At 37.9% G+C, this 22,756-nt stretch overlaps 4 protein-coding genes across 11 annotated transcripts; 2 read left to right on the top strand and 2 right to left on the bottom strand.

Annotated features, from left to right (window-relative positions):
• Positions 1-3,780: 3,780 nt before the first annotated feature.
• Positions 3,781-5,788, bottom strand: nmdyn-D6 (nucleoside diphosphate kinase 6). Of its 4 annotated transcripts, none has more exons than XM_022854356.2 (4): positions 5,770-5,788; positions 5,106-5,250; positions 4,438-4,587; positions 3,781-3,993 (listed from the first exon to the last, which is right to left on the bottom strand). In XM_022854356.2, exons 2-4 carry the CDS (start codon positions 5,241-5,243, stop codon positions 3,799-3,801), a joined length of 483 nt encoding a protein of 160 aa, XP_022710091.1. In that variant the 5' UTR covers positions 5,244-5,250; positions 5,770-5,788; the 3' UTR covers positions 3,781-3,798. The 4 variants fall into 4 exon arrangements, with proteins under 4 accessions (XP_022710091.1, XP_022710088.1, XP_022710089.1 ...); XM_022854353.1 differs by lacking the exon at positions 5,770-5,788 and adding an exon at positions 5,494-5,763; XM_022854354.2 differs by lacking the exon at positions 5,770-5,788 and adding an exon at positions 5,372-5,484.
• Positions 5,789-6,016: 228 nt separating this feature from the next.
• On the top strand, positions 6,017-8,558 carry LOC111272745 (iron-sulfur cluster assembly factor IBA57, mitochondrial). 2 transcript variants are annotated; one of them, XM_022854352.1, is made up of 7 exons: positions 6,017-6,101; positions 6,563-6,676; positions 7,010-7,132; positions 7,265-7,409; positions 7,682-7,879; positions 8,020-8,120; positions 8,328-8,558. In XM_022854352.1, exons 2-7 carry the CDS (start codon positions 6,563-6,565, stop codon positions 8,475-8,477), a joined length of 831 nt encoding a protein of 276 aa, XP_022710087.1. In that variant the 5' UTR covers positions 6,017-6,101; the 3' UTR covers positions 8,478-8,558. The 2 variants fall into 2 exon arrangements, with proteins under 2 accessions (XP_022710087.1, XP_022710086.1); XM_022854351.2 differs by lacking the exon at positions 6,017-6,101 and having other exon boundaries at positions 6,269-6,676.
• Positions 8,559-8,725: 167 nt separating this feature from the next.
• Pus7 (pseudouridine synthase 7) lies at positions 8,726-15,302 on the bottom strand. Its single transcript, XM_022854346.2, has 13 exons — positions 14,784-15,302; positions 14,272-14,605; positions 13,739-13,906; positions 13,398-13,507; positions 12,972-13,122; positions 12,672-12,777; positions 12,124-12,248; positions 11,516-11,736; positions 11,260-11,345; positions 10,891-10,981; positions 10,402-10,629; positions 9,986-10,090; positions 8,726-9,721 (listed from the first exon to the last, which is right to left on the bottom strand). The coding sequence occupies exons 2-13, from the start codon at positions 14,546-14,548 to the stop codon at positions 9,350-9,352; spliced, it is 2,040 nt and encodes a 679-aa protein (XP_022710081.1). The 5' UTR covers positions 14,549-14,605; positions 14,784-15,302; the 3' UTR covers positions 8,726-9,349.
• Positions 15,303-15,406: 104 nt separating this feature from the next.
• On the top strand, positions 15,407-22,734 carry Syx5 (syntaxin 5). Of its 4 annotated transcripts, none has more exons than XM_022854347.2 (10): positions 15,407-15,610; positions 16,904-16,963; positions 17,416-17,542; positions 18,145-18,280; positions 18,658-18,798; positions 19,298-19,558; positions 19,826-19,942; positions 20,445-20,610; positions 20,757-20,920; positions 21,089-22,734. In XM_022854347.2, the coding sequence occupies exons 4-10, from the start codon at positions 18,176-18,178 to the stop codon at positions 21,263-21,265; spliced, it is 1,131 nt and encodes a 376-aa protein (XP_022710082.1). In that variant the 5' UTR covers positions 15,407-15,610; positions 16,904-16,963; positions 17,416-17,542; positions 18,145-18,175; the 3' UTR covers positions 21,266-22,734. The 4 variants fall into 4 exon arrangements, with proteins under 4 accessions (XP_022710082.1, XP_022710083.1, XP_022710085.1 ...); XM_022854348.2 differs by having other exon boundaries at positions 17,416-17,574; XM_022854349.1 differs by having other exon boundaries at positions 15,408-15,533.
• The last annotated feature ends 22 nt before the right edge of the window (positions 22,735-22,756 follow it).

The following is a 22,756-nucleotide window of genomic DNA, read 5'->3' as shown; positions in this document are numbered from 1 at the left end:
TTAGTAAATTTTCCCGCAGTTTACCCGTATTAGAGGCCTGAATACCCGGTCATAAAAAAAAAACATCCTCGTCAAAGTGTCAAAGTCCTAGATAGGTAGACCATATTTCCTGATTGCGCACCGCAATCAAACAGTCTATCGATTAAGGATGCAATTGTAATCAAAAGTCATCTAACTTTCAGACCACTAACTGGCCATGTTTTAAAGAATCAACAGGCTACGAATTTCGCACTATTATTCATAGATGCGCAGATAGATGATGGGCGCCCGAAAAGTGTAAGGAATTCGCAATACTCCCCAGGACCAGTAAATACGACGAATACAAACAAATACTAACAGTAAATGCAGCGGTTGCAGTAGTAGTAGCAGCAACAAATTAAACAACGGTCTCAGAAAACGTGCCAGAGAAAGGTCAATTAGGCTACCAGTATCGATTTCTTTTCTCAATCCAGCTTCAACGAAATGAATAATCACACAGCTTTTTTTTTTCCGCTATCAAAAAACCAACATAGAACAATTGATAAAACTGAAGTTCGTCGCTTTGCCTGCCCTCGTGGCTATCGGCCTCAATTGTCTATTACGCTGCTGCCACCCCGTTGTAGCCTCGTCGACTATCACCATCTGTGCCGACTTGCGCACTCCCACTGTGGCCAGGTACGCCGTTGTTACTTCATCGTTCATTTCCGCTTGCTCTGACTCGTACGCTCCAGTTATTGCCAGATACGCTGCTAAAATCCGCGCACTCTTTGGCTGCTGGTCTTGCCTGAACTATATGGCAAAGGCTAGCGACAAGGGACTTATGCCTCTCGAAGGCATTTGGTACAATTTGGAAATTCAGAAGCAACATCAACATGTCGTGAATAATATCTTATTAAGCAGGTAACAAGAGAGGTAAAAACAATGTTTTGAGGAAAAATAAAAATGTTTAATTACGAGCGTGTTATTTATTCGCTAAATTGTTTTTCTTGGGGATAAAGTCAATGTGTAAGATTAGGATAATACGACACAATGGTAAATGCCCAATAGTTTTTCCTGTGAACGGTGTAACTCTTTTCTTATCGCTTCGAAGACCAGCGCGAAGAAAAATGGGAATTAAACGACATAGTCGGGAGAAAAGGATGCGGGTCAGGGACTATATTAGGACGCGTAAGGTTTACACGGAATAGAGTAGTGGCGAAGGACAAAAAGTGAAAGCGTTACTCACTTCGTTCAGGCTGATGTGGACTGTCGAATCGGTGGTACAAGAAAAGATATGAATGGCACCCAGTGCCACTCAGTCACTGCGAGTTTAGTACTAACAAAGTACCGAGAATCCCTAAATCCCTTTGAGGTCGACGAAAAATATTTTCCGAAAAATACTTCGGTATGACAGCCTTATAGTATAAATGATAATACGCAGCTTTTTGAGGAAGGGTTTGAAAAACAAAATGCTTTTTAGCAATACGATAAAATGCTGAACGCATAGCATGAAGTTGAAAAACACAACACAAGCTTAAGGATGTTACGTTGTCTAATAGGTACTAAGTACAGCAGGCTATATAGCGTATAGCAAAAGGAGAACCAGCATTTATAGTAGCAGTGTATAACGGAGTAAGAAACAACAGGACAGTGGTCTGATAGGCTAAAGATCCAAAAAAATCGATCCCTAATTTGCGTGAGCATGTTAAGCCGACAACTGAGGTGTGGCCAAGACAGTCAGAACGGCTCACAGGCTCAAGTATGTGCAAAAAACTGAAAGGTACGCAATTTCTACTAACTGTCAGTGCGTTATCGTTGAAAGCCTGCAGATTGGCACTCAGATTTCTCAAAAGAGATGTAGACGGTCGATAAAATAGGGTACCAAGATATCCTTAACAAAAAGCACCAGCGTGAATGATTAGGATAAGCACATATCTCCATTTAGATATCATGTTGTTACCGTGTTACAGTCAGGGTCTAAGCAAATCTGTCGCAATTAAAGATGGCCGCGAAGGTATGTTGGTTCCTTGTTTTTGTTTAAATGTGATGTAGGCGTATGCTCCTAGAGTCGTTAGTGGCAAGATATTGATGAGTGTGAGCAGTGAATCACGTACCACTAATAAAACACGTATTAAAGTCGAAGGAGGTCCGCCAAGGAAATTCTGAAGCACGTCAGATCTTTTGCCCATCGCTACGCTGTTCGACTTCTAGAACGCTTTCTTACTTGTACATTCGTAACCAGCGAATTATCTACTTCGTAGTACCTATCTATCGGAGGTGAAGTATACCAGTTAGAATACCCATGATGGGATCGGTTGAATATACACTCAGCTTAGGAAATCACAGTAATTGGAGGTAACACTAGGTCTAACGAGGCATTATATTCACTAAAGCAGAATAAAAAAACAAAAGTACTTAAAATCTACATTTTTTGCTAAACTCTAAATAGAAACAATCGAATTCAACGATTCATGCAAAACCCATTCCTTCTAACAAAAATACGCATAGCTAACTATTGAAGCAAAACCAAATGACATACATTTTTCTTTCTGTAACTTCATATTGAATGCAAATCATGATCGGCAGATATACAGTTATCACTATGATGTGGTCTTAACGGGCACAGTTTAACCTTACTGCTCACAATATTACGGCGATAATGATAGACCTGAGAGCTTTTTAAAAAGATATCTATTCAAAAATATGTTCATGATAAACATGAGGTCAAGGTGACCGAAGTATATTTTGTGCCGCTGTTTTATTAAAAGTTTTTTTTGTAGGAAAAAATTACAAATATTCAATATCTCTTCGATCTGAAATTTACAGCCTAAGTAGTAAAAAGCAGCCGCGAACAGTGGTTTAAAAAGCAGAGAGCATTACACGTTTAATTCTATTGAAATGAAGGACAGACACCCTTTTTGGCAGAAATGTGAAAGTTTCAATTCATTTCCAAAATGTAGTTTAACTAATCCATTTGAATCTTTACCGGCTCGGTACCTTAGTTTCTAGAGGGAACAATTTATAAGCAACACAGAAGGTTATTTACGAATTGCTCGAGAAGTAAGCAGTAAGTAATTCTTAGTAAATAAGACAAAAGTTATGTATTTATTAGATAATACAATATTCATGCAATAAAAAGAATCGAATATGACGGCAGGACCACACACTACGTATTTCACAACAACATGTACGTATTCTATTCTGCCTACCTCTAACCTACTATCTGATTGACCAGCCACTTAACCTAGGAAGTTAAGTCAAGCGGCTATGCAAAAAGGTGCTGAGACTATTTTTCTGGTTTGCATGAAGGTCGCCATGCGTAAAAATATGAACTTGGTAAATGAAGCATACAGGAATCAATCACGATTTAAAATACTCGTTGTTGATGAGCTCTATCTAGGACTATTCTTCTTGGTAGGGGTATTTATTTTGGTACTATGTTGAAGGAAGCTATGATGCTTTGGAAAGATATCTGTAATCCCTGTTACATACCTTTTATAAAATGACCTTTACGAATAACGCAGATGAGTAGGCGATTCGTCTCTGAGCTGATCTCGCTGCCGATTTCAAAATAAGCACATCACTGTCTCATCATCGAATAAGCGAAAAAATGAAGACCACACCACGAAAAATCTATTTAAAATGTTTATAAGACGGTTACACTTCAGTTCACATCTGAGAAAAATGAGTAAAACACAGAAGCAAAACACACCCTGCAAAAACGTACACCAGCTTCTAAAACCGGGTTCGTCTAAACACTTGATAGTGAAAATACCTGGTAGACCCATTATAGATAAAATTTTAAATAAAATACCTGCAAAATTACATATAAAATTAGATTTATTTTGAGCTAGAAGAAAAAGACGCCTCCGACAGCAATGTTCTTAACCGTTCCTCAGTGAGATCGGGAAAGAAAAAGTGGACTTCGCGCCTTACATTGTCCGGCGAATTGGATCCGTGTGCCGCGTTTCGAGTGTCCGTCAATCCAAATTGGCCTCGCAAACTGTCGGGATCTTCAAAAACAGCTTTGAAAACCTAATTCGTGGTAAGCACAACGCAAAACAATAGCATGTTCCATACTAATTATACATGCATATGTTCGTGCAATTATGGCTTAGCCTATGAAGCCCGTAATAAAATTTTACCACAGTACGTAATTTAGCTCACAGCCGTATTGGACATACGTCGTTACAAGGTCAGCAAGTCTTCGATAAAATGCATCAGGTTATAATAAAAGCTAAATTTGATAGAAGAGATGATCATCAGTTTCTAGTTCTTTTTTTTCATTCAATCTTTAAGGCATAAGGTTTTTTTTTATTTGCATTGGGGACAATGTGTTCATAAAGCGTTTGACCAGAGGGATTTTTTTGGGCAGCTCTATTAAAAACAATACGCCAGACATGGCTCTGGAACTCGCGAATACAACTTTCGAGGGTCACCACACATGTACTACCTATGGGTAAATAAGTGTAAAGCTACCTTTGTAGGTCCAAGAAGGGCTCTCCAGTTGGGAATTGTTGTTTCGCCTTGATGAAGTATCCACACGAGAACTGGTCCTGACGACATATACGTTGTCAATCGGTTGAAAAAAAATTTTCCGGCGTGCTCTTCGTAAAATGTTTCCATTTCCTAATTATTGAGCCGAAAACGTATTACACGCCACCCTAATACCATATATGCGTTCCTTTTTAATTAAACTGTCCTCAAGCCTTCCAAACTAACTTTTGATTCGTTCTAGTAATTTGCAAGCCTTTTCCGTTGAAAAACAAGTTTTCTATTAAATACGCTTTCATTTATCGACGATTACTAAACATTAAGGATTTGATTACCACAAAAGAGGTGCTAACCTTTGACTGCAGGCATTTAAATGCTGTCAAAGAACATCATAACCTACATTGACTACATAAAAAAGTTATTTTTTAGTAAAGTTAGAATGAACATAAATCAGCTGTAAATCAATTATGATGGCCTATATCTACTAGATATTATTACGATTCAAATTACAACAATGGTCTTAAGTGGTAGCTTGTATCCTATCGATATACATGCGCGTCACAATATTTATATAAAGAAATACTTCTAGATATCATATTTATTCGATTAATCTATTTTTACAGATTTCGTAAAGAATTAATAAAGTAACCAACCTTTATCGTGTACCTGCGGTACTGTTCCGCAAGTACCTTAAAGCCATTTTCATTAATAAGCTCCCTGATTCGAGCCAATTTTGGAGGACACGCACAGACGTCCGGTTTGATAATTGCCAATGTTATCCGACTGAACATTTTAACGCTGTAAGGAAGAGATACAAAAACAAGCTGAGCTAGTAAGTGTATTAATAAAGAACGGTCTTAAAAAGATCTTAGAAAGAAAAATTATCTTTTTTCCCGTTCAGACTTCAACAAAAACACACATTACTTATGACAGTGATTATTTTCTCTACGAATGTTGACAGCTACTCAGTGACCCGAATACGGTAGCTGACTAAATATTTAGCTTTGATTTGGTCTTCTCGAACACTCAAAGTTTACTCACTCCGATTAAGTTAGACTCTTGAATAAATGAAAGGTTTACAGGCACATTACAAAAGTGTCTTTATTACATCAAACACGAAGTTTGAAAACAATTCGTTGCAATATATCTTTATTTACTTTCTTCGATTTTTATATTTGTCTTGGTCGAGTAGTATTGAACAATTCTGCCCAATACGCTCATTTTTATTAAACTAGATAAAAAAAGGTTCATAAAAAATTGCTGAATGTTGGTTTAAGTCATATTTTTCGCGCAGGACAACCAAACATTTGAGCTCACTTTTGTTTAAAACGAGGTTCACCAGCGTGCGCATAGAAAGTTCGCTTAGTTGATTCGCCCCAAAAATGGAACTGTGGAACACGGTCTACTACGAAAGACTATTTTCAGCTAGTGCTCCACTTAACTTCAGATTAGAAGATCGTGACCGATTGGCAACTTAAGATGGTTTGATGCGTCAAGTATATTCTCAACATGCCTATACCAGATCATGGTTGGTGACAATGAAGCTTCTATGGCTAACGTCGATCGGTCAGCTGCGGTAATAACATCGAATGAATGAAGAGCGACTAACCAGAAACACCTCATTGCCTAACTATTTTGCCACTGAATAAGTACGCATAATAGAGATTCTATATGTGCGAGGCTCAATATTTTTTACAATTTAGAATAGAAATTACAGTATTACTATAGCAGGAACATATAGTTCCACTTGAAACAAGTAACACTAAACTTAAACACACCCGGAAGCTGATGGAGCAGTAATTTGCTTTTGTAGTTTAACTTTGTAACAAAAATTATGTAGTTTTATAACTCTGAACAAAAATGACGCTACTTTCTGACGTTTAACTTAATACGTAGAAATTATTCGGGCTACAGTGTTGTAGAAGCGATTAGCCTAAGTCAATCTGTCGGCTACCGTTCAAACATTTTTCACACCCTTAATGAAATCATCGATAGAACGGGAAGTATTTATATAGTAGCATGTCCTCTGTGCTAAGTGGCAAACTTCAAATATGTAACAAGTGGCAAGGTAGTACTAAAATCGCCTTAGTTTCATTTGAATTTTGAATAGATGTATTTCGAAGGAATTAGTGTTTTGGCAAAAAGCCTAGTTCGCCTTCGCGGAACTGGTACATTACCGCTCCTCAATGCTCTTCTTACGAATGAGATTAACACTACAAACCCGGTTCGTATTTTCTTTTACACACTCGGTTACCGTTTCCTTCACAGGTTTTCATAACAAACTGCATATATATGTGATTATAATATTAACGTCAGCAATGCACAATATAAAAATTTGTTTTAGAGTAATGATGAACGCTTGATAGAAAATAATTTAGCTGCATTGGCAATTACCTATCTAAACGTTAGCTAAACAATCTGCCAGATTCTGGGCTTTTAGCAATTTTTTTCTTTTTCTCACTTTCTATACGTGTCGATGTATCTTACAGTTACTTAGAAAATTTAGAAAGAGTTTAGCCATCGAGAATGTTTATTTATATCAGCTAATTGATTTCAGGTCATCTATTCGTATTTATTAAATAGCCAAGGAAGAGTTCTGTTTGATCTTTTCCTGTACAAGCTCAATGACAACGATGTCCTTCTTGAGGTCGACAGGTCAGCGGAACAGTCACTAATTAAGGTATTTTATTCTTTCAAATCAGTTCAACTTTACGTATCTATTACGAGAAGAGTAAATGAAAAACGAACGTTTACATTTCTTAGTTTAATTTAGAGTATAAAGCTGAAAAAAACTCTACGTTTAATTGAACAGGTTCTGAATTTTTACAAGCTTCGCCGTCCGGTTGATATTGCGAGCTCATCTCTGGTAGCCTGTGTGGCATCGGACGCCCAAAGCGCGGCAGTTGTACAAGATATCGATCCCCGCTTACCCCAACTGGGTCATAAAGTTGTGCTGGGTAAGAATTTGAGTATAAATTCGCTTGAAATTTGGAGACGAATACAACATTTCGCATGTTTTGTCACCGTGTTTCGTATTGATTCTGTACAAAACGAGAGGTTTTCTAGTGTTGACCTTTAAATATTTCTGCTGTGATCCATTGCATCGCACGTATGTGACTAATAGCTTATACCTCTACTTACCCGCGATTAAAGCACATTACTTTATTCCAAGATTGCCTGGATACAATTCATTAAAAAAATACCATGCTGCTGCCTGACGGATTTTCAGAAAAATCGCCCGCAAATGCTAAAGCTGCAGATGTCTACTGCGAACTACGCTACCGACTCGGTGTTCCTGAAGGCATCAGCGAGCTCGGCCTCGGTAAAGCGATACCGTTAGAATCCAATGGCGATTACCTCAAAGCTATATCTTTTGAAAAGGGATGCTACATCGGCCAAGAGCTTACTGCCAGGGCGTACCATACAGGTAGTGATTGAGGTGACGAATTCACGAAACAAGGAAAAGTAGCCATAGTGAATACTTGTTCCACTATTCTATGCCCATAACTGTCGGTAATGGTACTTCGAACAAAAACCTAACAGTCCACTGTAATGTGACTGTTTTAGGCATCGTGCGTAAGCGATTTATGCCGCTAAAATTCAGCGAAGTTCTTCAAGGATTCAAGCCTGGAAGTGATGCCTCCGTGTTAAACGAAAAGGATTCAAAGGTTAACAAAATACAACACGAATCACGCATAAGAGAATGACTTGATCTTGCTTGTGATTTTGTAACCATCTTTTAGATTACAATTTGTATATGAGATATTCTCTCTAAGGCCTCTCTTCAGTTTGTATGGTTACTTCTCATAACATTTTGAACAGTAATTATTTAATTAATATATCGACATTACTCTAATTTTCATTCTGTCTTCTAGGTGGGTGTCCTAAAAGCCGCTCAAGGTATTCGAGGTTTGGGCTTGATGCGGATAAAGGAGTCTCTGGAAGCTGAAATGCTGAAAACTGATAAGTACGCAAATGTACAGCTCACTATAGCTATCCCTACGTGGTGGCCGAAAAATCGCTAATTAAAAATTAAAAAAAAAAGTCAAACTTATTAATGAAGTGTAATTGGAGAAGATAATTAAACAAGTTATTTCCTTCAACTATGTTTGTGTCTTTAGTCTTTGACAGTAATATCTGATCAATGACGATGTATGAAATATACTTTTAGCAAGCCTATTAGGCGGCATTACTAGTTGATTTTGCTACCAAAAAAAAGTTCTGTTGCCTCATCGATGTACTGCAACAAACATCCAGACAAGAGTAACTCCCTAAATATCCCCAATGCATTTTAATGCCGTTAGGTATTTATTGTCCAATCCATTTTGATGATCATATTCTGTTTGAAAACAGATTAACTATAGTAAATGTTTCTAGCTCTACTCCAGGAATTATTGAGCGAATAACTCCAAGCACGAAATAAACAAGCCTACTCAGATTCGAGCTTAGGATTCATATGTCCTTGGCTTTAAAATAGTAGGCAGGCACGTGAGAAAATTGCCTATGTCACCTTGACTGATTTGCCTAACAGGCTTTTGTAAGCGTACTCATTTCATTTTTCTCTTGGTATATACATAGAAATATTTATTTATATTTACTGAACAGTCATGAATTATTATGGATATGTCATACACAAACTTAACAGGAGGTTATCCCGATAAATGCTGCTTTCAGCTTGTAATGAACTGCATACTCTAGCCCTCTCCACTAAAGATCAAACCAGATAAGTGCATATTCATTCAACTCATCGAAGTAAACGCCGTGTCCCTTCCTTTTCCTCTCGAACAGTTTGCGGTTCGCGCGTAGGTATCTTCGCAGCTTTTTTCAAAATAACTCTCGATTCGGATTCTAAATCACATTAGTACAAATCGAAACGTATTTATCATCCCCTCAGTATTCAGTCCTTCCATTCCTCACCGGTCTTTTCTTGATTTTTATCATCTTCTTCGGCATCATCTTCATACGCGTTTTTTCCAGTTGAACTGTCAACACGACAAGAGTCCTCTTCGCTTTCATTTCTCAAAAACTCCCTCAACAGCATGGTGGCGTACGCCGCTGGCGGTAGCGAGAATGCTAATACAACTGCTGTCCGTTCATTGGCCGTTTCATCTGACGCTTCGGCAGCTTTTGAGGTTGTCCCTTCTTCGGCAGTCTCTACACCGTTGTTCTTGACCTCTTCGTTTGTGGATTTTCTTCTTTTTGGCTCAAAAATAGCCTCTCCGTTCTCTGTCTTTTCAGCGTTTTCCAACTCGCGACGCATGTGCTTAATCTGAATCAGACGTAAAAGCTACTATCGTATAAACAGCGTATCTAATAGCACGATTATGATGATGCATTATTACGATGCTCCCGGAATGAAACCGTGGAAAAATAAGTTTTGCGTACATGATAGATCTACGCACATTTGCATAGATTTCTGATAAATACCGACTTTTGGAACCCCAAAAACAAAACAGATTTCTGCTGTAACTGTATGCAAAGAGCTTAAAAGCAAAAAAAAAGTCGACTTTTTTTGCCTTTATTGAAATCTCACCTGGATCTTTTTTGCTTCGGCAGCTCGCAACTTTTCATCCGACTCCAGCATAATATCCCAATCGGTTTTCACCAACGGCTGATTCGGGTCGGTATATTTTTTGATCTACGGCAAATTTTCAAAACAGAAGGATTCATTTCACTACGTGTATTTTTAGATACTTAACGATGTGAATTTCAAGGCTTTCAGTGCATATATATATAGTCATGATATGCCATCGTAATCGTCTAATACACCTGATTATTTCTGACACACTGCACGATTATCATTCAATTGTATCGTTTCTTAACAACTCGCTGTTCGCTAATTCAATCGTTAAGTAAGTATTTTAAAAAGTTAGATATTGCTACGTTATATTGCCTGTATCTAATATGGTATTCTACAGGATGTTGATAATCGCTGTTGCTAAGTCCTACCTCATACTGAAGGTCACCGGGCAAACAGAAGATTTTTCGATAACTGCCCCGCATTGAAAATGAGCGATTTTTGCTGTTAAAACAATCGAGACCTTGAAAACCATCGGCTTTGACAATCTCAGTGTACCACTCGCTCTGCTCGTTCCGTGGATACTTCATCGCGTAGCCTGGTAAAGGCAGTACGACATTCCAAACGCTGAATAATGACATATTTTCTTTTGTTATCACCTATAAATAAAGACAGGCACGAATAAAAAGACCCCTGAACTACGAGCAAAGAAACTATATTTTACGTTATCACCGATTGCAGTGGTACTAGCTATCTATATAGTATAACTGCATATGCCTGCTATTGAAACCAGACTTTAATGAACTTAAGCAATGTAGTTAAAACTTGCTCAGAATGTCCGGTACCACGCACAACAAAACGCTAAAAGTTACTGCCATGCAAATACTTATGTTTTAGTTATGAGGCCGCAAGGCTTATACCTGAATAGGTGCTTGGTCTCCATCATCTTTCACATCCGCGCTGAGGACCAGATCTCCCTCGAGTAGCTCGATTCCATACCGTGCAACACGCCTATAGCCATGAATATAATTTACAAGTAAGAAAGCTCTACATCTAGTTGTAACAGTTTGCTGATTTATCGATGTTATTTTCTATTCTGACTTTATAATTGGTGATTTAAAATTATATAGTTACTATTTAATCGTGCTCTTAAGAACAGCACACGTTGGTTACGAAATGCATGCTTAGGGATGCCCTTAAATTATTATGTTTCCTGACAAAAGAAGCAAGAAAAAAAGGGCGAAGAAAAAATTGAAGAAAAAGAAGAACACGAGTATAAATTATCTCACCTTGATACGACGCTATTCCACACATAACTTTGGTAGGCATGAATATACAAGAGGCGGGTATTCTTCTGTAGAGCGAACAGGGCAGACTAAAAGAAACAACTTCATTACTTTACGACAAGGCCAACTAAAAATGAAATCTTCAAAGCCATGCATGCTGTGTACTTGATAGTGGAACATTCGTCCTTAAGTTTTGTGAAAGTCTTAAAAATATGTTGTATGAACGGTGGAACAAGTGCACATAAAGCTAAGCAGGTACATAATAGTTCCCTGGGTCCTTTGCGATCGCCGCTAGAAGGTATCCTTCTGGAGAATTTTGAGATCCTCGAGTCGTGAGCAGCGCGTGCGAAGCGGCCGCATCACGCGTTTTCTTCCAGTGAACTCTGGCGGCATCAAGATCGGGTCGAGGCCGTCCACCAGACCGAGGCCGTAAAATAAGGTCACAAGCAGCTTCCATATCGTTCGCCAACATTTTCTTACCTAAGACAAATACAGCATTAAACACTGGACCGTTTAAAAAGGATTTTAAAGCGATACATTTCTAATACGTATTTCCCAAAAATATTAGACAATGTCAAACATGTTACCGTTCGCTCGTATTGATACCCAACAAATTGAAAATTAAAAAAGGACTTAGATCTGTTTTCGGTCGTATCTGGTTGAAGGCAGTGGGGAGTATTGGAGCGTCCACTGGCATTGTAGGCCATAGCGTTTTCCCTACAAAAGTTATGACGCAGCTCGAACATAAATCTACGATGAACGCGCTTAGATATGACCTTAATAAATAAAAAGTATATCTACATTACACAATAACAGAAATTTCAGATAAAAAAGGGGAAAAAAGACAATGTGAAAAAGACTGCTAACCAATATCATGTGTGGGTATACTCGTCGTTCCAAATCTCTGAAGACCGAAGTAATTGATAAAACCTTTGCAGCGGAGAACCTCGAGAGCTTCTGTGATTTCCTCGCCACTTCCTCCGGTTACGTCTCTATCGGAAATTTATGATTTTCATTTTTATTCGTCTTAGTATTATTACTATCTAACTATTCAATATTCATTGTTCAGTCAGAAGTTCTTTACCGATGAATGAACGGTTGAATCCAATAATTTATAAATATAATAATAGTTTTCATAATAATAAGTCTAAATTGATGGAATTAATTTGAACTCCCACAAAGAATAGTTCTGTGAGGATTTCCTAAAGACGCATATAAACGAACAATGCTTTATTTATGTATAGATAAAAATTAATGCAAAAAAATTATTTGGTATGTTGCTAATTTCACAACAGCGTCCACCGACATAACACGAAACATATTTCCTATTTGGTCATCGTAACACAAAAAATGCCTTTAGATAATTTCAACGTCTCAACTTAAGCTATGCCTAAAGGACAATTCTGTTGTCCTACCTCAGAGTGAGGACGAATCTGTTTCCTTTAAGTTCGCCTAGTTGAATCATCTTCTCTCCAAAGTGCACATTTCCAATTTTAAACTTCTCACACCGCTTGTTAATACCTGTAAATTATATAAATCGAAGGTTTCAGTTCCAACAATTGTATGCGGACTTAAAAAATAAAGTAGAAGTTTCAAGCAGAATTTGGCAAGGACGCACCAAAGCACGTCATCCTTTATAAAAAAAAAAAAACCTTTATTAAGACAACGGTAGAAAAATTAATTAAATTGGACTACAAAGGTAAGTGGATTATTACCGAGCAAATACTCAGGCTTCATTCTGTAGATAGACACCCGCTGCAAGGTAACGGCCCGCTTGTCTTTCGTGCCAGCATAGGCGAACGCAGACGGTTTTGTTCGCGTCAGTCCTGAGATGATGTTTATCGCTTCCATGGTGTCGATATTTTCCTGAGTAAAAAATGAAATGTCGTCAAGCGTTAGATTAGAACAGATAGAACGTTAGATTATAACACAGAGGACATACGAATGTTGATTTGATAGTGGACATCCTAAAGATCAAAATAAATACATGTTTTCATTAGTGCTCGATGAAGCTGCGCAAAATGCTATGCTTTCAAATGGCTTTACCATTTTCGCTTGAACCAACCGAGGGAAATACTTATTGTACAAGCAAGCAGACCAAATTTCAGTAGAGTTCTGAACCTTGAAAACATTATGCTAACCTTGTATAATACGAACGTAGTGTGATTAGGTCTTCCATTAGGCCAATAATATCTCTGTCGTTCGCCTCTATGAGCTTTTTTCTTCGTTACAACAATGAACTTTACATTACCTGGAATAACTCAAATGCGTACGTTATGTGTGCTTGCAAACCGGTTCTACAGTAAATAGCATTAACGCAAAATCACTCTATAGTAAACTGAACCATAAGCGACGAACTAGGTAAAGGAAGCATAAATGACGAAAAGATGTAAAGAGCACCGCAGATAAAATATTCAAGTAGATAATAAATGAAACTTTGTCTAAAAATAAAGTCCATTATTCTCTGCTTTATTCAGCGCACCTTCATCCTTAGTTTCACTTTGTAGTGAGGGATATCCATTTCTGATAGCTACGTGCACCTGAGTTCGCTGTCCCTTAGTCAGATTTGTCACATTGACTCTAACCGTGGCCAGTATATCTTCTGACTCTACCATTGCATTTAACTCCTCCTTCACAGTAGGTTCAAGCGCTGCACATAGAAAAAAGGTAATTGTACTTATGCGTGCTATTTAGACTCTGACTTATGTCCTCTTTCTTTTAAGCTTCTGATCCGGTACGACTTTTCATTAGTAAACAAGTAACGTTTGCTTGTTTTTTTTTAAATTTAATGAGCTCCTTGTCTACGGAGATCAACTCATATATGAATTCCTTTTTACTACAGAAGTATAATTAGGAACAAAGCTATTAGCGGAAAACATTTAATCGGTCTACTTTCACTCTATTTTTACAGTACATTTAAAACGATCGATAAACTAATGTAACATCTACTGTAATAAACTACGATAAACTACTATAACATCATATTAATATGATATATATTTAAAGCATATTAACCTTGCGTGCCGGTGTCGTCTTCCTTTACAGGATTTTCAAGGGTTGTAAGTTGGACGACATTTCCCACCGGATCGATTTCCTTAACTATAAAATCAAACGTCCTTGCCTTGAGTTTAGCACGAAATGAAGTCTTTCGGTTTTTGTTAACGTATTCGGAAATGCCCATACTTCTCTCTGAGGGCCTGAAGAACCTGGACCTTTTAGTTGGTGGCTCATCATCATTCGTTGCATTGGTCACCAGCTCATTCAATGAATGAACACGTTTGTCTGATGTCATGACGTATCTTTAGAAAAAGACATCAATAACAAGCCATATATAGTGACGTCAAAACACCTGAAAATGACAAAGGCGTATATCTGTGTAACACGAAAATAGACGAAAAGCGCATGCAATTTAAATACCAACGTCTGCCAAAGTCTGTGTGTACTAACAATATATACTTATTCATATCCAATCAATTAGAATAATTGTACTTAAAAAATTAATTGATATGGGTCCAAACTCTACTTACTTAAATAAGTGATAGGGTCATTGCAAACGTTTTCCTGTGGAACTTATCATCGACGTTTCCTATACCCAGGTTATAACGAGTGAGTTGAAGAGCTTTTGTCAGTAGTACATTGTAGGAACAAGCTTGTCTGTGTTACCAATGAAATAATAAATTTCGCTAATTAAGCAGTAGCATTTATTTAAGGCTTGCTCAGGATGGTGATCACAATGAAGATTGCCGAACAGCAGAAACCAAGTACTAGCGAATACTTGTTTATCCGCCGATGTTGTTTGCAGTCAGAAAGCGCACGTGGGTTTTTTCACATCAGGTCCATTGAAAACGGGAGAGCTATATGAATTGATATTTGATGTATTATACTCCACTCTGTGCTTACAGTGCCATAAAGTTATCACAGACGAGACTCAACCTATGCTTCTTATACATAAATATATACAATTTTACCACCAAATATTGTTTAATATTGTCGTACACCTGATTTTCTAGACGTAAAACTTGGTGAAATACACAATGTCAGTAGTGAGTTATGGTATAGGCAGCGCCCCCTGGTGGATCTTTGATAAGGCTTCAACATTTGCTTACTGGACACATGAGCCAAGTGAGTCGTTATGGGGATTTGTTGAGCTCGGTCCGCTTCTATAGTCAGCGGCATGCGGAAAGAATTCCCTGCGTTCTACTCCGTTGGTGATCACCGTGTAAATGCCTATAGAAAAATACAAATATTATGCGAAAGCGGATTCTGCAATGCTGTGTGTGAGTGATTGTGCTTTTAGACTCGCGGGTTCTGTAGTGTAGTTACATGACCAAATCGGATAACTATTTACGTCCCAGTAAGTCGGCCTATGCACATACATGAAGGTTTTTTTTTCATTGAAAGAGGTTGACGTGGCAGCTGAAGAGCTGGAACAGCTGTGACACTATAGGACTCATAGTTAGTCATCAGAGGGTCACCAAACTAGTGAGGCTGAAGATGGATACGGAAGATTCTCTTTGTATGGAAATGGCTGCAAGGGCAGTGCAGCATGTCGTTGGCGATCAACAAAATCAGAACGAATACAATTTGGCTGATAGCCTAGTCAGCCTAGTAGACAGGAGTGCGCTTTCGAATAGTTGTCTGGAATATAGCGATACGATTCTAATGTTTTGTCTTATTTGACAAGTGATAAGCAAACATTATCATTCAGCGATTCCACATCAAAAAATCAGTGTAAAAGATACGATATGCATAAGCTAGAACAATATTTGTATCACGGGCGTCTACACATGATTTGACTCGGAATTCGTTTGTCGACATTTCAGTCGAACTGTTTTTAGAAGATGTGTAAGCTAACGTACTAATTAAATTGTTCAACCGCTTGTGGATTCAGCCCGCACCGTTCTTTGCATTGATATGAATGCTACTTGGAGGTGAAAACCCACAAAGATAGTGCAATGAAAACCAGGTTCACCAGTTTATTTATGTAGTGTGGGTTGTACGTTGTATATTTCTTACCGATGAAAATATGTAACAAATTTTGGAAATATGAAAGTGTATATGGAGACCTTTCGAAATTTAGTGTGCGGAAAGCCGTAGCTGATTGGCCTATTTCATTGACGTCATAGGTCTTTCCTATTGGTATCGTGATGTTTTGTTAATGTCATTTAGATGTTTCAATATAGGATTTCTATGTCTTCAGTTAAATGAAGTCAGTTATGGGCCCTCATGTTATTGTTATCAATAAAGAATCCGAACTCGTAACAATTCGAATCTGATCATATTATCTCACATACAGATTTAAATTTTATTAGCAGTAGAACCAAGTAGAAAAACAAGTTCTCTGAAGCTTGCTGATAACACAGAGTGTATGTATATATATTTTTATCGCATTGTCATAAAGATCGACAAATGTTTATAGTTCTATTTCCAAAACAATTCTTTTTATGGTTGGCTTCCAGCCTATTTCTAAAGCATGTCGAAGAGATTTTCTTAAGCTCCTATTGTTAGTTCGACTGTACCTTGCGGATTCGAAATTGAGCTGCCACATTGGCAATCAACAACGCTAAATCATCTTAATGATGTGTGTAAAACAATTAGTGAGCACTTAATACACATAGTGAATCCTGTTTCGCGATATTTTTCTTAGGGATAATCGGTGCATCGGTGTGATGGCAACAAGACCTGTACTGCACGTTATGTTCGATAGGTAGGTATTTTTATTTATAATATATGTATTTATATTTATAATTTGTAGTGCTTAATGAAAAATGTGTATTACATTTGTCGCACTGTAATTTCGTCAGCAATTCGGTAGGATAGGAAACGGCATATAATTGTAACTGAAATATGAAGAAAAGTGAATTTCAAAGGTGAGTGAGGTAATGTGGTGTAATTTTTAATACCTAGTTCCTTATATCAGCCCGGCATATGTGCTACCTCAAGGGATATCGAGTCTTTACCAACTAGATTGTTAAGCTAAGGGTCTTTTCGAACTGTGTATTAACGCATGCCTATATCAGCAGCTGTTGCCCTCAGACTCACTATAAAAACCGAAAACGGTACGAAATATGTAAATTATACGTCAGAATAAAATCATAGTCAATCGCTACGAGCTTGCGGACAAATTAACTAATCTGGTGTAAACTTTTTTTCATGCAGAATGTCAGCTAATATGAATGTAAACGACACCAGGAAAATTCGAACTCTGAGAGCATTATAACCGACACGGAAGTTTTGGATGAACGAACGAGCCGCGAGGATATTATACCCTGCGGGACAAGCAGTGGTAACGGATATATTCGAATAATAATTTTATCAGTACGAAACCAGGTCGATTAAAAAAAAATGGTGTTAGATATGAACATGTAACGCAGATCATCTCTGAAAACCTTGTTGCTGAATAATTTTACCTGGCTGAGTAAACGCCAAGAAACTTGCCACGTGAAATGCTAATTAAAACACTAAGTGCACATAAGTGACAAATTCCGTCGCCGTTTCGGGTGATATCTTTTGATTTTGGAAGATTATAATAGTGTTCACGGTAGATGCACATTTTACACTAAATGCCTTTTAAGCCGTGTTTTTCAAAGCACGTTGTGCTTTGTGCCGCATAGTAGGTATGTGAAACTAACACGAGGGCGCGGGGAATTTACTTTCGGGTAGAATGCTTGTGTACAGCGCGTCTAACGTTTACTGCTCATCCTTCAATGATATTCGTTGTATGATACTGAATGAGTGCAATGTCTCACGTATTAAAATATCTCCTTAAAGCATAACAATAACATGTATACGTGCCCATCCGAGGGCGCGTATCCGCTCAGTATGGATACCTACGGAACCTCCCTGTGAACTTGTTAGCTTGGTATCTGTGATCCGAATGTATTTCAGATATAAAGCTTTTGCCGCTTGACGTTATGTGATGCTGACCAACCGCAAACAGAATTTAAAGACCGTCAGCAGTTGGATACCTGAACAGTTTTACACCTATCAACCCTTGCAACAATTATCGGCTCAACCAGCCGAGGTGGGTGAATACAATTGATATACTGATGTACAGCCTGAAACAACCACTTGTCATCGTTTGTCGATTCTCGTAAATTCGTACAACTCTTCCACGTAGGAATTACTTACTAAGGATATACTTCATTAAAATGATCAGTGTAAACGTTTGGAAGGTGCCGTGCGCAGAAAATTGTACAAATTCCTCCTTGTATGGTTTTTAGATTAGGTAGTTGGCGAAACATACTGGTAGTGCTGTTTCTCTAGGAAATTGGTGACACCACTTCAGGTTTTTTATTCGTAGCATAAGTGAGCGATCGATCAGAATTGGAATTCACAGCTGATCATACTCTGTAGAGCTTTAACTTTGAAATAAAAAACGTTTTACTACAATTTGTTTAGGAGGAGTGTCGGCCGTCGGTCCTCGACCGCCTTCTGGATCCCGGAGACGAGAACTACACGCATCTGCTTCCAAGTAACATGACCTTTCGAGATCGTTCTGTTGAGTTCGCCAATGCCGCCAAACAGATGCAAAGCCGAATGGTTAGTTCAGATTGACTCTGACCGCTTGTATGCAATACACGAGTTCCTAGTTCGAATCAGTAAACCAAATCTACGTTAATAAATAACTAGAAATTAATCCCAAGTTTATATCGTATAATTATTTCCGCTCAAATGTCCTGTGACTTCGAACTGCATTTAAATCTGCTCTAGCAAAAGAAGCTGCTTGTAGTAGAGAACGGTGATGGCCATCCAATTAATGACGAAATTCGAAAAGTGACTATTTGGTAAGAATCATACACTTTATAAGGCCATTATATTGAAATTAGAATTTAGAAACTAAAACGGAGTTCACACACGTGTTATTGAAATTCCGCAACATTACATAAGCAGTGAGTGCTTTGAGTGACTTGCTAAATTCCGCATACTTATATAACCAGATTTTGATGTATAGTGTAGAAATAGACTTTTTAATACTTTGTTGCCTAGATACTTGAAGTTGAGTCCAATGTACAATTTTCTGACGCGTTTTTATTTCAAGGGGAATGGCGTCAGGGCTGGCTCCGGCCTGGCCAACCGCCGAAAAGGAATTCGAGGTTTACAGGAGTATTCGTTGTTCATGAGGGCCTCTGCTCAGATTGGTCGCGATATTACGGCTACATTCGTTAAGCTTGAGAAGCTGGCTTTGTTAGCAAAGAAAAAATCGATTTTTGATGATCGGCCTCATGAAATTCAAGAACTGACTTACATTATCAAGCAAGATCTTTCGTCACTCAACAAACAAATAGCCCAGCTTAACGAGGTATAAATATTTTTCTAGCCTGCGATATCTTACATTTTTTTTTGTTCTATGGCTTTAGCGTCTTGGTACAGATGTACTGTCAAATACATTGCATCGTTTAGAACGAACTAATAGGAGCACAGTTTATAGTATTTACAGACGCCTTTAGGATAACATTCCTTTATTCAATATAAAACTATATAGGGGAAAAATATGTAAATTCAATTCTACGCAGTCGTGTTCGACTCATCTAATACCTATCATGATTCTTTATAACTTATTTTTTAGTCTGGTCTGGCGTCTGGTCTTACGGGAACAACTGGTCGGCATTTGGCGTCACATTCAAATTCTGTGGTAGTCTCATTGCAATCGAAACTAGCGTCAATGTCGAACGACTTCAAACAGGTGAGAATCTACTCGTCCTAGATAGTGAGGCGGGACAGACAATAAAATAATCACTAGTATATCCAATGCAATTTTTGAGTTGAAGTATATTCTGCCATACTTTAGTATAATGACAAGTAAGTAAATATATTCAGTTGCTGTATTCGATTTTTCAAGGTGTGATTTTGCGTGGTTTAAACCGAATTTTATAACCGGACAACTCAATTATCTTTATATCGTCAACTTCTTTACTACAGCTTAGCATATTCCGGTTACATAACTATCGTGTTGGTAATCAAACCACCCTCTGTACTGTAAGTTCGATTTGAATACGCCCCGAAGAACCAGGTCCAGTGCTTGGTAAACGCATATATTTTTTTTCCTTTTATGTGGGTTAAGTTTTGTCGTAAGTGCCTTTAGTATCGAGGTCTATCAAAGACTTTTTTCTATTAAAGACAAAAGAGAGAAAAGGTCTTTTGTAGCTAGAGCATGTTTTAACGAGTGTTTTCTTTCTGACGTCCAGGTACTGGAGGTACGAACAGAAAATCTAAAACAGCAGAAATCGCGTAGAGATCAATTTTCTTCGCCAACTTCGATGACGGCACCTGCTTCAACGCCTTCGTTGCTTGTAGCGGATGAAGAAGCAGCTTTACTGAGAGCCGAGAATACGGCAATCAATATGGATGGTGGTAGGTTTAATTCTATATCATATCGTATCGTATCGTGTGGTTCACTGTAACTTGTAGAAGATTTAGTCTAGACCAATTTAGTTGCCGGTTGCCTTCTTGTAGTACGCCAGCTAATGTAACTTTGGTTATTCATTATCTAATCATAGGGAGCGGCTGGCAAGCTGTCAGCAACGTCCAAACTCAATTGCTACTCCACGATGAGCAAGACTCATACCTGCAGCAGAGGGCAGATGCGATGCAGAGTATAGAAAGCACCATAGTCGAATTGGGAGGAATCTTCCAGCAGCTAGCCCATATGGTCAAGGAGCAGGTGCGTGGACAATGACAAAGAACTTAAATGAAAAAGTTGATTGCTTTTGCAGGCTAATCTCATGCTCCGATTATGTACATATAGGTGATACTGTTTGAAATATATTGACTGAACTTGAAACAAAAATGAGGAAAGATATTAACTATTTAAATATAAAAAAATTCACAGGAAGAAATAATGGTCCGAGTCGATTCGAACATTGAAAACGCGTCACTCAGCGTGGAGGCAGCACATTCCGAACTGCTTAAATATTTCCAGTCGATGACGGGCAACCGGTGGTTGATGATCAAGGTGTTTGGTGTGCTAATTGTATTTTTCATTTTGTTTGTCGTAATCGCCACGTAGCTTCTTGCAGTCTCAAGACGTGCAAACAAGAGTCATAACGTTGTTATCACCAGCTACTGTTATTGGCCGCTTCTACAATCAGTAAACATAGAGTTGTCGATAAAAAATTACTCGTAAAGGGCAAAGACTGTGAGATAAAAGGTACAGCAAATAAATTTAATTTTTTATATGTTAATATCAAAATAGTAGAGATCATTTTCCGATGCAACAGTCGTGTATCATTGGCCAGTGCCAGAACTGTGTCACAGGCAACGATAATTGATTTAATAATCGATATCTTGTCTTTGTAACTTACGAAATTAGCACCCAGTTTATTCCTGTTCGAGGCGGGTGTTTTTTAATTTTTAGATTCGCACTAAAAGAATTCCTGTAGTGAGGGCCTGTATCAACATGAGCACAAGACGAGGTGAGTGTCGTTTTTATAATATAAGAAGTTGAAATATATATGTTAATAAAATGACGTCCATGATTTTCTAATCTTGATCAATTGACTTTGAAAGCAGCTTTACCCATGTAGAATGTATGGTGGCAAAAGAGCCGTGTATGTACTAGCCATCGTCTCATATAGCGTAGGGTGACAGTCTTGGTTGAACTTGTAACAAACAGGATATTCAATAGCTAGGTCCGTACGATGTGATACCGCCATTTCTCTACCGCAAACTTTGTCAGAAAAAAAAAACTGATGTATGTTAATATTGCGGAGCACAAAGTTTCCACATTCATCCACTCGCAGGACCGTTGGTATATATATTTCATCTAGTATAATGAAAGCTGATGTTTTCTTTACTATGGGAGACACTAGGTGATGAGAAATCTAGGTGGCAATAATGAGATCTCATACATACAGCACGAATTCGATATATGGATTTAACCGTCAGTATTGAAAGAATTAATAGGAAATCGGAATCTAGGTTGGAGAAGTAGAAAAACAGTAAAAATATAGTGTATCTACCAACATTAGCGCCGGCGATGGGTCGTACGAGGAAAGTATCTACGGGATTATAGATAGCTACTGAACAGCCAAGTTTGTGAAGTTGATTTTTGTAAACACCGGTCGCCAGAAAGGAATGGCTTAGTCAGCTTTCTGCGGTAATAAGAACCGCCGTAAGAGAAACAGTAAATAAAGACATCGGTTCCTATTTGCTGTGGGGATGTATAGAGATGTTCGGCGGATCATGTCATGTTGGTTGGGCGAAAAAGCGATAGACTAAAAAGAAATTGCTCACAGTTTTGAGCTGAAATTTTTATCGTGCACCAAGAGACTAATAGTTATGATGATCGCGTTTTGCAAGAAGAGAGCACACAAATTTGGAAGAAAGCCTCGGTAACATTAGTACAATAAATATATATATGTTGATATAATTAACTTTATGCCAATATGTTTTAGAAGACAAAGATATTGAGATATCATTGTCGTAAAAAATATTACATGAATAAAAGTACGCTAATTTGTGGCGTATCGTTTTCTATCTGCGTTCCTGATTTATATAT

Source organism: Varroa jacobsoni, unplaced genomic scaffold (genome assembly GCF_002532875.2).
Source record: "Varroa jacobsoni isolate VJ856 unplaced genomic scaffold, vjacob_1.0 contig03137, whole genome shotgun sequence".
Taxonomy (NCBI): domain Eukaryota; kingdom Metazoa; phylum Arthropoda; class Arachnida; order Mesostigmata; family Varroidae; genus Varroa; species Varroa jacobsoni.
Note: the sequence above shows the minus strand (reverse complement) of the source record. Positions and strands in the feature narration are given on the sequence as shown.

Bases quoted from the DNA above. Each gene is read 5' to 3' on its own strand.
- Pus7 (XM_022854346.2), bottom strand. From the start codon at position 14,548: ATGACATCAGACAAACGTGTTCATTCATTGAATGAGCTGGTGACCAAT. The intron at 13,508-13,738 runs GTGCGCTGAATA...GAGTTATTCCAG, and splicing joins AAGTGAAACTAAGGATGAAG to GTAATGTAAAGTTCATTGTT. The intron at 9,722-9,985 runs GTGAGATTTCAA...CGTCTGATTCAG, and splicing joins CCGAAGCAAAAAAGATCCAG to ATTAAGCACATGCGTCGCGA.
- LOC111272745 (XM_022854352.1), top strand. From the start codon at position 6,563: ATGTATTTCGAAGGAATTAGTGTTTTGGCAAAAAGCCTAGTTCGCCTT. The intron at 6,677-7,009 runs GTTCGTATTTTC...AATTGATTTCAG, and splicing joins AGATTAACACTACAAACCCG to GTCATCTATTCGTATTTATT. The intron at 7,880-8,019 runs GTAGTGATTGAG...TGACTGTTTTAG, and splicing joins TGCCAGGGCGTACCATACAG to GCATCGTGCGTAAGCGATTT.
- nmdyn-D6 (XM_022854356.2), bottom strand. From the start codon at position 5,243: ATGTTCAGTCGGATAACATTGGCAATTATCAAACCGGACGTCTGTGCG. The intron at 4,588-5,105 runs GTTGGTTACTTT...CTCAATAATTAG, and splicing joins ACCGCAGGTACACGATAAAG to GAAATGGAAACATTTTACGA. The intron at 3,994-4,437 runs GTAGCTTTACAC...ACCACGAATTAG, and splicing joins CCCTTCTTGGACCTACAAAG to GTTTTCAAAGCTGTTTTTGA.
- Syx5 (XM_022854350.2), top strand. From the start codon at position 18,176: ATGCTGACCAACCGCAAACAGAATTTAAAGACCGTCAGCAGTTGGATA. The intron at 19,943-20,444 runs GTGAGAATCTAC...TCTGACGTCCAG, and splicing joins TGTCGAACGACTTCAAACAG to GTACTGGAGGTACGAACAGA. The intron at 20,611-20,756 runs GTAGGTTTAATT...ATCTAATCATAG, and splicing joins GGCAATCAATATGGATGGTG to GGAGCGGCTGGCAAGCTGTC.